At 42.6% G+C, this 16,262-nt stretch overlaps 1 protein-coding gene across 2 annotated transcripts; it reads right to left on the bottom strand.

Annotated features, from left to right (window-relative positions):
• Positions 1-3,285: 3,285 nt before the first annotated feature.
• Positions 3,286-7,943, bottom strand: cidec (cell death inducing DFFA like effector c). Of its 2 annotated transcripts, none has more exons than XM_076269352.1 (6): positions 7,785-7,943; positions 7,126-7,190; positions 6,680-6,833; positions 5,915-6,067; positions 4,754-4,944; positions 3,286-4,319 (listed from the first exon to the last, which is right to left on the bottom strand). In XM_076269352.1, exons 2-6 carry the CDS (start codon positions 7,182-7,184, stop codon positions 4,148-4,150), a joined length of 729 nt encoding a protein of 242 aa, XP_076125467.1. In that variant the 5' UTR covers positions 7,185-7,190; positions 7,785-7,943; the 3' UTR covers positions 3,286-4,147. The 2 variants fall into 2 exon arrangements, with proteins under 2 accessions (XP_076125467.1, XP_076125468.1); XM_076269353.1 differs by lacking the exon at positions 7,785-7,943 and adding an exon at positions 7,470-7,746.
• Between the last annotated feature and the right edge of the window lie 8,319 nt (positions 7,944-16,262).

Raw genomic sequence — 16,262 nt, 5'->3', positions numbered from 1 at the left:
AGAGTGATGGCTTGAAGATAGTGACCTTGACATCCACTCCTCAACAATCTGATTTGTGTCAGTTTTTAGTGAATCCATATGACAGAGAAGATAAGTCCAAGCTAAACAATCTTCACTCTCCTCACCTACATGAAAGCTAGTGGCTTTTTAGGGTTCTGCTGAAGTGCTGTGAATGTTGTCTACACAGAAACATCAATTTAGTATTGATTTTCTTAAACTAATAAATCTATTTAATAACATGGTGGTCTTTTTGATCAAGCTAAACTAAAAAAAAGGTTGAAAGGTGCTCATTATTCATTTAGAGCAAACCACACAAAAGGGCTGCTCTATTTGGTTAAGTGAGTATCAATCTCAAGTCCCACAGCAACTTTATTTGCTTTACATAACAGTGAAAATCCCCTGATTGCATGTTTGTGTGAGAGGAAATTATTCTAAGACAAGTCAAGTTAATTGATAAACTGTGTACACTGGCTGGCCACCCTTAAATAAATGAGCAATTAGTTAAAAGCCTGTTAAAATGTCTGTTTCATGCCACACTGGTAAATGTGAACTCACCCGTGCAGGGACCTATTCTCAACACAATAAAGTGGATTATTTGGGTGTTGTTTTGGCCGGATCTGCAGCAAGCAATCACCCATTTTCAGATGGGCAAAATGAAGGGGTAATCCCTTTGGGTGAGTGGAGATCTGAGTGTGTGTGGATGTAACACTGTTACATCACAACTGCACATATTGACCCCTAACCTTCAATCTCTTCATCTTTCTTCCTCATCCCCACTCCCTCCAAGATGACTGATGCTCTTGGCCAGTTCTGAACTAATGGTTCTTGAAGCAGAAATACATTTGATTTGAGCCTAAATGTTAAGCTGCTTATTTTTGTTTAGAGATAGATAGATAGATAGATAGATACTTTATTGATCCCTAGGGGAAATTCAAGAATAGTCATTTTTAGTTTTAGTTTAGTCATTGTTTAGTTGGCAACGGTTGAATTCTGATGCTTTGCTATTTCATTATCAGTAAATGTTTCAGTTAAAATGTTCAGTATATCAGTATACCACATGCTGAACTTCCAGTGTGCATTCGTTTTTATGGATAGCTCCTTCTGGAAGCATACCAGGGATGCAAACGGGTGAAAAAGGGATCATAGGTTTGAGGTTTGAGTATGGCCTGAGATCGATTGAGGTCCATATACGGCCTTCCCAAACTCACTCTCCATCTCTCTCCCTCACTCATTTCTTGTCATCTCTTAACTGTTCTATGATATACTATGATAAACTAAAAAGACCCCATTAGAAAGGTGAGAACATTGTGTGGAAAGATAAAACTGTCCACAACTGAGTGGTACCTGTTGCCTTTGTTGGTCACTTGGTCAGAAGTGAGATGATGAGGTTAAATAGCCCTGAGACCAGCCAGATCTTAGCCGCTTTATCCAGCATGGGGTGAGATTTATACTATGACTTATTTACTCCTGAAAGGATTCGGTAAGAGCTTACACAACTTCGTAATTTCACCACTGGTTTACTTCCCTTGGAAATTAAAGGTGAACTGAGTCAAAGTCCTTTTAGGCAAGTCTACTCGGGCATCTATTCCAGGTAGAACTGCGCGTGTGCAATGATTCACGAATCACGACACACCAACCTCGCTCCAGCTGCGAGATCACAACACATGATTGGCACGATGTACTCATGTCAACTTTTGGTGGCGGAAAGGGCGGAATATGTGTAGACGACTGCCATGTTTGCGTTACGAACTAACCCCATACATTTCTATGGGAGATTCTTTGGAGTGCTGTGTCTCCTCATTAGAAAGTCTCTGATTAAGTCCAGACCTATTCTTCATTTAGGCCCAATTAGAGGTAGAGTACAGTTGTCAGAATGTGGGTGGGGAAACCATAGATATTAGAAAGCTAGATACCGCATTGGGCTCCAAAAGGTACGTAAACAGCGACACCATCTTGGTGGGGGCAACAATGACTGGAGGCCAATGGAAGAGCATGTGACTGACTGGAAATCAGACAGGTGCCTCTGATTACCGGCAAGTGTTGCCCATAGACAGTATGGCGGCCGTGTTTACGATGCCGCCGTATCTAGCTTTCTAATATCTATGGGGGAAACAACGCAGTCTTCTGCTTTTAGTCTTTTCCTTCAACCCCTCAAATAATTGTGCACATTACATTCTGCCTCCCTCAGCTATAGCAACTGATGTGACTCCAAGTCACTCCTCAACTACACAGTCAAGAAACTAAAGCATTGCTTCTCCAAGTGTGGTCCGAACCACTGGTAGTCCGCAAGCTATCCCAAGTTGTCCACGAGCAGATGTGCTAAAATATAATATGGATGAGTTGTTTGTAATATTGAACCAACTTGTATGTAAATCCAAACAGTTCTGCAACACTGCCTATGTAAGCTACGCTGGTTTAAATCATGAATCCTCCGACACTATAAGCAAGGTGTAAAGACAATAAGCAAGGTGGTTCATTGAGTAGGCCAGTGGTTCTTAAACTTTTTGTCTGGCGACCCCCCAAAAAACACGGGCCAAGTCTCGCAACCCCCTTCTCTCTAACCGGCGGAGTTTGGTTTCGAAATGTTGTGAGATGGGCGTTGGAAGCAGAGGCAGAACATGTCTTCTCTCATACTGTAGGTAGGCTGTGTCAACAGCAAAGGCATTATGTCAATGGCAGCCTTTGACTAAAAACTTTTGCAAATAATTTCACGACCCCTCCAATATTTTATGCAACCCCCAGTTTCAGAACCACTGGAGTAGGCCTATTGTGTAATATACTGTTGAAGTAGGTCTACTCTTTCTTTTTTTGGCTAGGTGGTTTTTGATGGGGTTTTTTAGTTGGTTAAGTTGTCCTTGGTCTGAAAAGGTTTGAGAAACACTGAACTAAAGGGAGAGAGGAAGAGTTGGGATGGGATAAAGGAGAAGATAATTTTCAGTCCCCCCATTTCTCTACTGTACGTCAGCATATCCAACTGAAACCGCCTGCATTTCTTATCCTTGTGTGCGTCAAAAAAAAAAAAAAAACTGAGCCACTGTCAGCTTGGTGGAGCAGAGGGCCAATTACTGCAGGAGAGGAAAACCAGAGCACATGTTGCCAATTACTCGGCAAAACTGAAACGAGGACACCTCTCAAACTGGAGCCCAGGTGGATCCCACTTACTGTGGCTGCTGGGCTAAAACCACCGCAGAGAAGCACACAGGAAACTAGGCTGCAAAAAAACCCACAGGAAGCCCTTTTCCTTACAGTTCTGTAAAATGGGCAGCATGTCTTGTCAGTCACATGTTAACATTTATATTTTTTTATTAGAGTAGTAGTACAGTAAAAAACAGTGAAGTGCAGTCAAGCCAGTGAGTCACTTCAAAAAGTTGTAAAATAATAGATAGGAAATAGCACTTATATTGGGCTTTACGAACGCATTATATACAAGTTCAGTTATCGTACAAATACAATCATTATAAATATGCTGTTAGTATGACAAAAGAAAAAAATGACAACAAACTGAAAAAAAAAAATATTTGAGTAACAGGGGCAGTGGAAAATACAATACTATTAAGCAGATGCAGCAACCATTAAAGCAACACCAAAGAACTTTTCCTTTGTCACACACACGCTATTTGTTTATCCAGCTCCGGCTTTGCAAATAACGATGTCCACAGACAAGGTAGAATATGTTGCATGATTTTATGAAAGTATGATGTATTGCGACATCATGCAAGTCAAATTTGTAGTTTCTTATGTCTCATTCCATCGAACTACAGATTCGCTACCCGATCTGGCAAACTTACAGTGCGGTTATAGGCAATAGAGGGCCGCAAAGCGAATGCAGAAGTGCCGTTCACCCTGTTACGAGTTGATGAATCACTGATGTTGCTTGTTGGTGTTGCTTTTAGATACCTGTGCAATTAATCCACACATAGGCGCAAGTAACAGCAGCATGGAACAAAAAATGTGTAGATTACTGTATAGTGTTTAATACATTGGGGGGTCGGGGGGGGGGGGGTGCCGAGATCATCTTATTGTGCCACGTACCAATCTCCAACCCACCCCTCTCTCCCACTCCAACCCCGCTTCCCTGTTCCTCATAAGCCCTTTCAAGTGTTTGCTCGCCAGGGGAGCGAGTGCCTTGCTTAAAACACAGCTAGCTCTACCCCCAGAGATAGCCAGGCACGTGGCATTTCTTCGGTGCCTTCAGTTGTGCCAGCACCTGCTGTTCCTGATCCTCCTCCTCGTCCAGAAGGGCCTGCATGTAGTAGGAGGTGCCCAGCAGGGCATGGCCAGTGGTTTGCATTGTAAACAAGGTCCATCGCAAGGCCTCCCTGTCAAGAGGGAAAAGATAGGGGGAGGAAACAAAACAAGGGCAAGGAGAGAGCGAGGGGGAGAGGGTTTATTAATAGTCTTCGTCCTTGTCTTTTGCTCTCAATTGAGTTGTCAGACTGCTCTTTCTTCATGTGTCATTTTCTGTCTCTCTGTCACTGTCTCTCCAGAGGGATTTTGCAAACTAACACAAGCGGCAAACACTGATTGAGGATAGTTGTTGATTCTGCAAAATTTTAATCCTCCAACTCCACCTCTCAGCTTTTTGCCTAAAAATATGAGTCATTCAGCACAAGTGACATAACGCAACATTTTAATCCCAAACAATAAACATTCCAGCACCCTCTACTACACCTTCCGCATGTATGCACTCCCATTTTTGGCTGTCTCTGACCCCCCCCCCCCCCCAGACACACACACACACAGTAATACTCACTTCAGTATCCTCTTAGCCTCATAGCAGCGAAGGTTGTAAGACAAAGTGTAAACTCCGTACAGAGTTGCCTTCACATTCAGGCAGCCAATGAATTCCTTAGGGTGGTTCTTGTACAGGTCAAAGGTCAACTTGGCCACATCTTTCCTGCAGCCAGGGCTTCGGCTCACATGCTGAGCCTTGACTAAAGTGGCCTTTGGACAAGAACAGAAAGAAAGCACGCAGGGAGGCTGAATTCATTAAAGACATCAGCCCATGTGGACAATGAATACAGATGTTTGTTTTTCTAGAAGGCAAAACAAAACAGGGCAAGAAAGCCAGTACTGATTACAACACGGTCAGCAAAAGAGAGGAGAAAAATCTCACATTGCAACTTAATATTCTGCCTGAGTACACCACAACTTTCACAGCCTACAGCTGTAGGAAACTGCCAAAAAAAAACTCCACTCGGTGTCAGGGAGAGGATAGGTGACTAACTTCTGTGTTGGCTGTCAAACTGTGATGAATGGACACTGCTCTGCTCCCTCTCTCCTGCACCATGCAGGCCCTCAACCCCCACACAATCTCTGTCACCTCCCACCCATGGTTCAGTCATCCGAAAATTAATTTAGCGTGCCTCAGAATATAGATTAACGTTCCTTAAATGATCAGAGATGACGGACAACAGGGGGAGAAATGGCATATGCTAATGGAAGGCGCTCAGCATGAGGGGAAACAAGTAAACATGAAGGCTAATGGCATTCAGGTGCCAACCAATCATTACTGACGCAATTAAGTGACTATGCAAATGAATCACAGTGGACAAACAGCATTCAAATTGAAAAGCCGTCGCATAAACAGTACTTTAAATGCAACTTTACTCTGACTTGCTCCAAAACATCGGGCAGAGGGATGGGGGGGAAATTAACTGAAAAGGTTGAGGCACTTTATTGTCTGCGCAACGCATCGTCTGCATCACTTCTTTTTTTAATATCAGAAAAGAGCTTCCAAAGCATTACAGATTCCACATGCGTAGAATGGCGTCTGCAATCAGTCAAGCTGTTCTTTTATTTTCCTGTCAGCAGACCTTTAAAAAGGGTCTAACCAATCTACCTGGGGGACAGAAAAGAAACAAGCAACTAGTCCTGCCGTTTGGTCACCTCCATAATAATGAGCAACACTGACCTGGTCTGAAGGAGTCCATTTCTGTCCTTTCTCCAAGACTACAAGGACTGTGTTGTCCCTCAGCGTCTGAAAGAAGTCCTCTGTGTCCACCCCTGTGCCATCTTCATCAAGCACCAAAGCGCTCACGCAGGACACATGCAGTCCATCCATCACCTAGGTGGAGACAAACAAGACAGCTTGTCGATTTATTTTTAGAATACACATCATGGACAAAACACTGGGCAATTCAGTGTACTGCCTGATAAAAAAAATGCATACACACACACACACACTCACATACACACAAACCTATCCCAAAACACACCCTTCAATTTAGACAAAAGCAAAACATATATTGAATGCTGGGAATGGGAAATGAACATGAAATGCATTGATTGGAAGAGACTATATTCTGATTACATAAAGGAAAGGGAAAAAACAATGTCAGTTAAAAATGTCCATCAAGCCTGAGAGACTGCTGAAACCCTCCACTACGACGTCAAGTAGAGGGACCAGCCTGTCAACAAGCCAATCACTCAATCTCTCTCCCTCCGCTTCCGTTGAAAACACTGACTCATCCATCCCGTGTCCATTCTTTCAGCTGTTACTGACTCATGTCTAACTGCGTATGACTTTTTTTTTTTGGGGGGTGGGGTGGGGGCTGTCAGTGACATCAAAAACAGGCTATTCATGCTGTCTCCCCTTTTAAAACGCCCAGTCCTGCCTTCTCCTCTAGCCTGCCAGTCAGAGTGTGTGTGTGTGCTCTCTCTCTCTCTCTTCCATCACCTTGTCCAGCAAGTCGCGCAGACTGTCTGCCATGATGCCCTTCTTGGCAGTGCGGTCAGCGTTGGCCACTCGAAATGGCCTCTGGCGCGGAGTCGAGCCCGTCAGCAACTGCTGGGTCATGGAGGCGCTGGCGGCCACACTGGCAGACACGCATCTGGCAGACGCACACAAGAGCAGCTAAATTACAGTAAAGTTCACTCAAACACACACACACACATACACACACACGCACACTCAGTGGCAGTCCTGGCGTCTGTGGCTCCTTTGGCAAACACCCAGTTTTGTGCCACCTCTGTTAAGATTGCATTGGAGGTGGCAGTGCCCTCTTAAATCTCTGACACCCCAAGAGCTGGCACCTTAGATAGTGCTAGTACTGCTAAAGCGAGGACCTGCCATTGAGCGCTTTTGCGTGTTGTGACAACCACTGACATTCCATATGGTCATACCTGGATAGAGAGGTCGGGGTCAGCAGAGAAAGAGACTTTTTGGCATATTCCATGGTCATGGTCTCCTAGAGAGAGAGAAAGAAAGGAAGGATTTTAGAGAGAGAGAGAGAGAGAGAGAGAGAGAGAGAGAGAGAGAGAGAGAGAGAGAGAGAGAGAGAGAGAGAGAGAGAGAGAGAGAGAGAGAGAGAGAGAGACTTGGAAGACCACTCTGCCTTTCAATGCACAAAGAAAATACCAAAATAAAATCAATACCCCGCATTGAAATAGCACCCAAAACATTTAATCTTTAAAGCATCATAAGCATAATATGAACAGTTCTGAAAGGCACATATTAAACCACAAACCTAGCCAGGCTCCTCTTACTGTGATAAACCCTTCACGGACCAACAAGATTACAGAAATCAATTTTCACTCAATTCCCAACTCCATTTCTCCCTTTTAACACGTATCAGATCACTAAGCATTGAGGATGGCTGTGACTTTCCCCTATGAGGCATTCCAGTCCATTTTTTTTGCCTTTAAGGAGGGGGGGAAAGTAGCATTTCATAAAACAGCTGGTAAGCTACACCATTCCTGTAAGCTCAATATCTTGATATAATCCCGACAGCTGATAGAGGCCACCTCTCTACCGTAGCACCCGGCTCTTAAATGTGAAATACCTGGCAGGTCAGAATGCTCGCGCTCTCTCTCTCTCTTCTGAAACAAATCGCCCCACTGCTGTGTGATGGGATCACTGTCAAGATGAGTATCAAATAGCTCTTTATCCGTCGTCTCACCCTCTCCCTCTCTCGCTCACACTCCCTCCTCCCGTTGCATCAGACACTTTTTCACCTCTGACCCACTGAGAGCACAGCCTGTGCATGTAGTCACAAATATTGAGCAACCGTCTCCACTTATTACAGTCTCTCTGGCATATACAGTACTGCTATTGGAGGCCCCTTGGACCTCCTACTTTGCATAATCACTGAGGTGACTAATTGATGAATTTCTATGTATGATCCTGTTAGGCTACACATCAAAGTGTAAGGCTGAACCATTTCAAATATGAAAATGAACATAAGTAAGGATGGTGGTTTTTTTTTAACCATTTATAAAAAACCAGCGTGAGGAGCAAGGAGAGAGTGATTAATTTAATTAATCAAAGCTTAAGTGCCAACATATACATATGATGAAAAACAACCTGCCCATATTGAATGGTTATCTCGGATACATTGATGTCACAGGGCTGTAATCTGCCATGATAATCACCTAAGTAACCGTGGAGAGTGGGTGGCTCCTTTTCAATGACATCAGCTTGCATTACATAATTCTCTCTATACTGAACAAAGACACACCAATACAACTCAGCCCATTTGAGACAGGAGCAACACAGTTTCAAGCATGAAACATCAAGAGCACAGCGCCACAAGGAAAAAGACAGATAGAAAAACAAGGTCTGCCATACCCCAACATGTCACATCAATCTCCAAACTGAGGAGTGATATGAAACCTTGGAGCTGATCATTCACAAGCCCAGTGCCGGCCCAGCCAGTGCTTGGGGGGAATCTGGCACCAAAATTCATCACTTCCTACCCAATGCCAGACTGAAAACAGTCCCAGTCTTAATGTGAGTCTATCCACACACATAGGTCTCTAGCCCTTCAGGCAACTGTGTATTCTGGTGAGAGACCTACTGCCTGTTTCACAAGACATCATCAACAGCCAAAGTATTTCACCAAGGCTACTCAGTATGTGATCCTGAATTTATCTCTTTCTCTCATACACTCAAAATGTATGTGTGCACACCTATGTAATTGAGTTCGGCTAGAGTGACAGGGGGTAATGAAGAAAATATAAGGGATTAGGATGCTGTGCTAGGTGCAGGAGTGTGATAAATGCCTAAGTGCATTACGATGAGTCTTCCACTGTGAGTGCTGCTAGCCTGGTACAACACACTCTGGCGCTGCACAACCCCAGGGACAAAAGCATTTCTCAAACAAGGTTAAGATCGCGTTCATTCTAAGACGGCCGCATAATGACGCTCTAAATGTCAAATAGCTGAAATTTGTCGACCTGCAATGTTCTAGAAACCAGTCGAAAACAGCTAGTTAAAATGAAGCGACTGTAGGCTACGCACTAATTAACGTCAAGGAATCAACGGCCAAGGCCGTTTCAGCAAGGCCTTGACTTCGTTTTAGGCCTACGATGCTGAAGGGTTCATTGAAGAGCATATTTCAATTAGGCCTAACTAACAGTTAAATGTTTAAAATGTTCTCTAGGCCTACGATATATTTTTAAGAAGTCAGCCTACGAAGTGATATGACAGACATGCTCACTATTTATTTAGCTACACCTTGCCTGCTTACCAGTCTCATCCAGTTTGGTTGTCGTGCAGTCGAGTTTAGCCTACGCCAATCCAGACGACAGATTCTAAACTGATTGATCACCTGTGGTTGATTGCTAATGTTTTCATTCGTTCATCCATCGTCTAATTAACATTGTTATAAGTATTAATGTGAAATTGACACTTGCTCTCACCATTATTAAGGACAGTGTTAATTTTAAATTATTATAGCCAACACTATAAAATGTTAGTGATTATTTTATAATTGGTGCTGGTGGAAGTAGAATGCGTAGGCTATGACCTAGAATGTTGATACGGTGGTTATTGTAGTGGAAATAATGACACCGTGTGGAGAACCACTGGTATGTTTTTGAACATGCAGTGCATGCGGTAGCTTGTGACCATTGAAGATTACGGGCTGTATTTTGCACCCTGGCGCATGGCGTAAAACTCGTTTTTCACCCGGTGCCAAGTTTAATTCGGTATTTTGCACGTTTATTTTTTAAACAATGCACATGTCCATGCAAAACATTACACATTGCACGATTACAATGGGAAACATAATTAGAATAAAGATATTACGAAATACTGTACATCTCATGATGAGTAGTTGTTCACCATCATTTGCAATTAGGGGAGAGGCGAGAGAGACACGTATGGAGCACAGCTAAAGACACACTGTCACGAGATATAAGCAACTCCTCTGCAGGATAATTTTTTTTTTCCAGTCATTTGAGCAATATTAGGGTAAGTGTTGCTTTTTCCAGCCTATGTTTTCGATGGTAACCCATTGTCAGTCTGAGTCAATAGTGAAAGTAACTGTTGCTGCATATAACTGTCTTGTCGTTGACTGGTGGTGAAGTTAGTTTCACTTTGCCAATGAGTTCAAATAATAGAGGAGTGCAAATGCGTGAGTATATGCTAGGTTTTAGTAAAGCATGGTTTAGTGACTAGGCCTATTCCATACGGTCTAGCAAGCAGCCTCCTTCAAATGCGCTGTTGAATGTCAAAATACCGGCTTTGCGCCATTATAGTCAAAGTCAAAGTCTGCTTTATTGTCAATTTCTTCACATGTCAAGACATACAAAGAGATCGAAATTACGTTTCCTACTATCCCAAGGTGGAGACAACTCATATTTTACCAATTAGGTCCATTAAAGGGAATGATAGATGTCATTGTCATTGGTTTAAATGATGTTACGCCCCAAACACACCCATATGACTGATTAAAAAACCTAGGAACACCTTGTTGCGCCATGCGCTCCACCTTTGATATAGCCTAGAAATCTAGACGCGCCCCTAGCGCTAGTCTAGCAACTCTCCGTTGGCTTGTGAGCTCCAGAAATCGAAACTTAATCAGGCCATTGAAATCGTGTATAGAGTCGTTTGGTGGGCTTAACATAATGATTGATGGCAGAGTTGCAACGGTTTGGCTTGAATTCCCTGCTACTTGAAAACAAATATCCTATTGCGTACAGAGGGAATTTGAAAGACAACTGATTATCCCGCCCCTCGGACTGAGCACTGCGAACGGTGAGTGCCCAGACCCTACATTTTAATGTGGGTCTGGCTCGCCAGGCTACCTTTGATAACGAAACCCCTCCCAATGTGGACTGGACATCCTACTAAATTTGAATAAGCTTTTGATAGTGACATGCGCTTTTGACTGTCATGATAGGGCCCTACAACCCCTTGATGTTCATCTGGGCTAAAATTGGCCCTATTCCTATCTCAAGTCGCAGAATATTGTGTTCTTGCTGTGACTGCACAGTCTCCCAGCACACCATTGAATAAGATATTGCCCCAGGGCTTAGGAAATTTCAAGAGAACCATAGTGCAGTTGACAGGAACGGTCTGGGCCACTTTGTAAAGTGAACCCAAAAATGAGGCCCTTGGGAGCAGTGAATCATACCAGTTTTATTTATATGCTACTTATCTACGGCCACTGTTAAAAATAACTTTCGTCAAAGTCATACATACAGATTTTGTTCTTATTTACAATATGTATGACGCTTTGATGACGGTTGATGTTTGTTTTAATTGTTATCTACTGATGTAATTCTACTAAATATATTTTAATCAGAAATGGATTCAGTACAGCACACAGGCAGGAAAGAACATTGTGCACTTCCTTACAATGAGCCTTTGTTTAGATGTTGAATTAAGTGCCATTTCAAAATTCTCTCATCAGTGACGCATGTAAAAGTGCGGAAACTGTCTGATACTAATCATGTTATTTTTAATTGTGGTGTTTACATGAGAGAATCTGGGAGAGTGCCTAATCAGCCCAGATCAGTGATGACACTGCATTCAAGAGGGGAAACAATATCTGCATGTCTTTGTCTTCTTATCTGTTTCTCTCCTCCGTCTCACTCTGAATTCAAAGAGGCGTTTATAATGCCTCACATTAATACTCACTGTAATCAATACAAGGTTGAACAGAACGACGCATAATAGATGATGGTAAATTATTGAATTTTATTATATAAGTCCAGTGTGCACATACAAACATAGAGGTGTATTCTCACATTCCATCATTCCAAAATTCATGTCATTTGACAGATATACATTATCTAATGCAATCAAGTTACAATCAAGAGACCATAGAGACTATAGTGTTCATGTATGTTACTATTTACATATTTGTTGATAAGAAAATTAAATACAGAAAAGGGTAATTAAAATAATAGACATGTCTACTGCTAACCCCTCTGATATCTCATGAAAATGTTCCCAAACAAAACAAAATGAAATCCCATGTGTCTTGTTTCCAAACAAATTCAAAGTATACATATAATCTACACATTATATTAATTAGGTCCCAGACCCTGTGTTGAACTATACCATTAATGGTTTTTATTTCCTCTTGCCAATACGTGCCAACAGCTCTGCGTTAGATGCCGCCTTCGCCCGCATATCCTGGTTCTTGGCCAGGTCTATAAGGACACTCAGGATGCTGGTAGGCACATCCAGGGAGAGGGCGAAACGTGACCCCTGGGCTGCCTTCTTGCTGAGCTGTGGGAGCGGCCGAGAAGCCCTGGCTTGCCTGACTGCGTGCTGGAAGTCAGAAGAGAGAAGAGATGCCAGGATCCCGCTCCGGTTGAGGATGCTGACAGTCATCAGGTCCCCGGCCGCTGGTTCTTCCTCCTTGTCCTCTAGCTGCGGACCCTGACGACTGAAGCCGCGCGGCTGGCACCAGGCACACAAGGGCAGCAGCAGCAACAGCAGGTACAGTCCCACACCACGCATCATCACCAGAGAAGGAGTCTGCTGACGCACAGGCACAGAGAGGTTTGTTCATGTAAAAGGAACATGATGACAAACTGTTTCAGTTAGTTTGACTACATCTGTATTGAAAACATGAAAGTTATTAGATTAGAGGTCTTTATTGTCCACTATTGTGGAAATTCATTATGTACGAGTTAAGTGAAGAAATATTTAACTGTGGTAATCTCATGCTGAACTTTAGTGCTTGCTCTAGTTTTGTATAGAGAAATACTTTTTAGAATGAATATTATCAAAGGAAAGCTATGATTAGATTTTCTACTACATGTGCTTGTATCATTTAGCCAAACGTATTCTGTCTACTGTGGAACCTTGGAAAAGATTCTCTTTTTAAAAAGAATTTGTCAAGACAAAGAAACAAAGAAATGCACAGCACTGAACTTCTCAAAGCAATCGGTTTAAAATGATTTTTGTAATATTGATTTCTGAATTAAAGTCAACGAATAACTTCAGCAAAAAGCCAGAACTCCTTTTATGCACAGCTCATCTCCATCACCACGGGATTTGCCAATAAATACAAAATTTGATTTAAAAAATAGCATGAAATGAGCACTTTTCATGCAATTAAGTATTTAATGAAGCATTAAATGTTCTATCCTCAACACTTACCCAATATTTCAACTTGACTAGAGCTTTGTCCCAACACAAACAATCACACACACATTCACGTTCCTTGGTTTTTGGAGGAAGACTGTTGACCTTGTGGGCTCTTGCCTCTTGTTGTCCAGTGCTGTGTGTCTCTCTGAACGTTCAGTGGACTTTAATGCCCGTTAATGCATCTGAGTTGCCAATCCAGGGGCGAATCTTTAGACAGAGGCTGCATGCCGCACTGACACCCCTACCCTCTTCTCTCTCTCTTTTACTCTCTCTGTCTCCATCGGTCGATTTACGTCTTTCCGTCCACCGTCACGTTACCCCCCCCAACTCTCCCCCTCTCCCCCTGCTCCATGTTTGTCCTCTTATCTCCTTATGTGGTGCCCTCCGTCACGTTTAATTTCCTGTTCCGCTTCTAAACAGTAGTTTGGCTAAAAATACATGAGTTGTGGTAGTTGCAAATGTGTTTATTCATGTCTTATTACTTATTGAAAGAATTGCAGTCCTCCCCCTCAAAGACACTGCTGGCCTGTAATGACTCAGAATGAGACATATATTAAATCTCAAGATCATAAGAAGAATGATCATTGACATCTGCCTATCACTTCTCATTATGCTACTACATACTGTAGTAGCAGGGAACATTTCTCTCATTATCTTTATACATCGCCTTTGTTTTTCTCTCAGGGGCTTTATTCTGAGAGAGGAAAAGCCATGATGTCCGCTGAAGATTTGCCCAGAGCCAATTTCCACAAAGCTAACAAAGTCACAGAAAAGGAATTGTGGCATTTCATTTTCAGGTTTTAACAGTATATAAATAAATAAAGCTGACCTGCCTTCCAGCACAGATTGAGTTTTGATTCTGATTGAGTTTAATAACCACATTGTCGCCCTGCTGTATGCAGACAACATTGCAATATTCTGACTATGTGGTAAACAGATTTGGTCAATCTGTTCATATTAAACCATTTGTGTTGTGACTGCAGATTTTCATGTTTCATAATTGTCAATACCTGATTACTTCCTCCTCCTTATTCCAGCTTATGTGCGTCATCATGCTAAACAAAAGACAAACAAACATAAATAAACATACCCCTGAGTCATACAGTGACCCTTGACCTTAGATCAGCTCTCTCAGTCTAAACTGGGGGAGAGAATGAACGCAGAAGCGAGAGGAGCGGGAGGGAACGACAGATGAGACCTGGTGCATCAGGCGAGAGCCTGAGCCTGCGATTATGGAAGCTTGCAATTAAGGATTGGAGGGGTCGGAAGAGGAGGAGGAGGAGGAGGAGGAATCTGTCCGACTGAGCAGTGCAGATAAGGCAGGGACAAGGTCCTTGCGTTTCTTCTGTCTCCTCCAGCCCCAAACATCAAGACATTACCCTCATCTAAGTAATGATAAGTACTCCACATAACTGCTAGACACACAAAGGCCTAAAGCGAAACCAAAACATGGTACCCACTCCCATCACACACACACACGCATGCACACAAACACACGCACACACACACACACACACACACACACACACACACACAACCACTAACAACGTCACACATAGCACATAGTCATGCTCACATCATCATGCCCTCATACCCCATCTTACCTCTCACCCCATTGCACCAGGTTAGAGTTTGGACATGTTTGGAACTCAGGATGTCTCTTCATAGTATTCTGTTCATGTAGTCTCTCTCTCTCTCTGTGTGTGTGTGTGTGTGTGTGCTAGGGGGTGGGGGACTAAGAACCTAACTGACTCAGAACCCTTAAGGTCAGAGCAAATGCTGATGCACTCAGCCACTCATAGCTCCTTGGCCTCAGGACATGGTTTCTGTATGTTTTCTGTCTATGGGGTCTCAGAATAGAGGTAGGGAGGATATCCAGCCACCAGCTTGGTCTCTGTGACAACATCACAGTTGTGACATATGATGTCACATACCACAAGATCTGGAGTTCATAAAGTAAAGGAGTCAGTTCATGGTTGTAGTTATGGTTTGAAACATGATCTAAATGCCTCACTTTAATGCATCACTTTTTTCCTGTGTGAAAAATTGATCTAATTGGCTTTCTGCCACAGGAGTCCAATTCATAATTGTTCAACATAAAAGTAATGACTGTGCTGTGGCTTTTAAGTCAATTAATGAGCGTGTTATCATAGAGCTGCAACACCTCACAAATTATTTCAAAGATAAAAGCAATGAAAAAGCCTTCCTCTGTAAAAGGACAAAGATTTGAGGGTCAAAATGAATGAATGAGTTATTATAATACTAATAAGGAAAATATAGTCATTCAGACAAGAGAGAGCAGAGTCCTCTGCCTTTGACCTCTAGTTTCAAAGCTTTCTTCTGCAGGCCCCAAATTATGTATGAAGCCTATGCTATGTCAACAAGAGACATACAGTAAATACCCAACAGAATGGTATGGCATTTTTCATAATAATAGTTATTTTGAGAAACCTTCTAATTTTTACTAGTTGGTCTGTTGTTGATTGGAATAATAAAAGTCAAATGGTCAGAAAGATCTCTACCTAGTGTACACCACACAAAGGCACATGCAATAAAACTGATACTTTCCTCTTGTACTAGAGAGAAACCGTTGTAAATAAACAATAAGGACATAGGAAGTTGCCATGTTGGAGTCCTTTATATTTCCCAACTCCCTTACACAACGTATTCATCAGAGCTTATTGGCATGCATAAAAAAGGCCGTCGGCATCCCGCTTACGACATGCTGCCATGCTTCAGGTACTGATTGTCCCGGCCTTATCATCTCATTCAGAGTAAGTGATTGACAGATGACTTTGTTGATCCTTCAAAATTCCTGCTTACGTTGTCAAGTCCTCCTCATGGGGCCAAGTCGCTGAATATGCGTTGAACTCCAGTCAGTGTAGGCTATGTTGAATGTGTATCAATCAATAACATAAAATCCCTTCTGGTA

This window comes from Alosa pseudoharengus, unplaced genomic scaffold (assembly GCF_046254945.1).
Source record: "Alosa pseudoharengus isolate Yale_2024_CS ecotype anadromous, Long Island Sound unplaced genomic scaffold, YU_APseudo_1.1 YU_APseudo_1.1_scf_5, whole genome shotgun sequence".
In the NCBI taxonomy this organism is placed as follows: domain Eukaryota; kingdom Metazoa; phylum Chordata; class Actinopteri; order Clupeiformes; family Clupeidae; genus Alosa; species Alosa pseudoharengus.
This window is presented reverse-complemented; position numbering and strand designations above follow the sequence as displayed.

Bases quoted from the DNA above. Each gene is read 5' to 3' on its own strand.
- cidec (XM_076269352.1), bottom strand. From the start codon at position 7,184: ATGACCATGGAATATGCCAAAAAGTCTCTTTCTCTGCTGACCCCGACC. The intron at 6,068-6,679 runs GTGATGGAAGAG...GTCTCCACCTAG, and splicing joins TGCGCGACTTGCTGGACAAG to GTGATGGATGGACTGCATGT. The intron at 4,320-4,753 runs GTGAGTATTACT...CCCTCTTGACAG, and splicing joins GAGGCTAAGAGGATACTGAA to GGAGGCCTTGCGATGGACCT.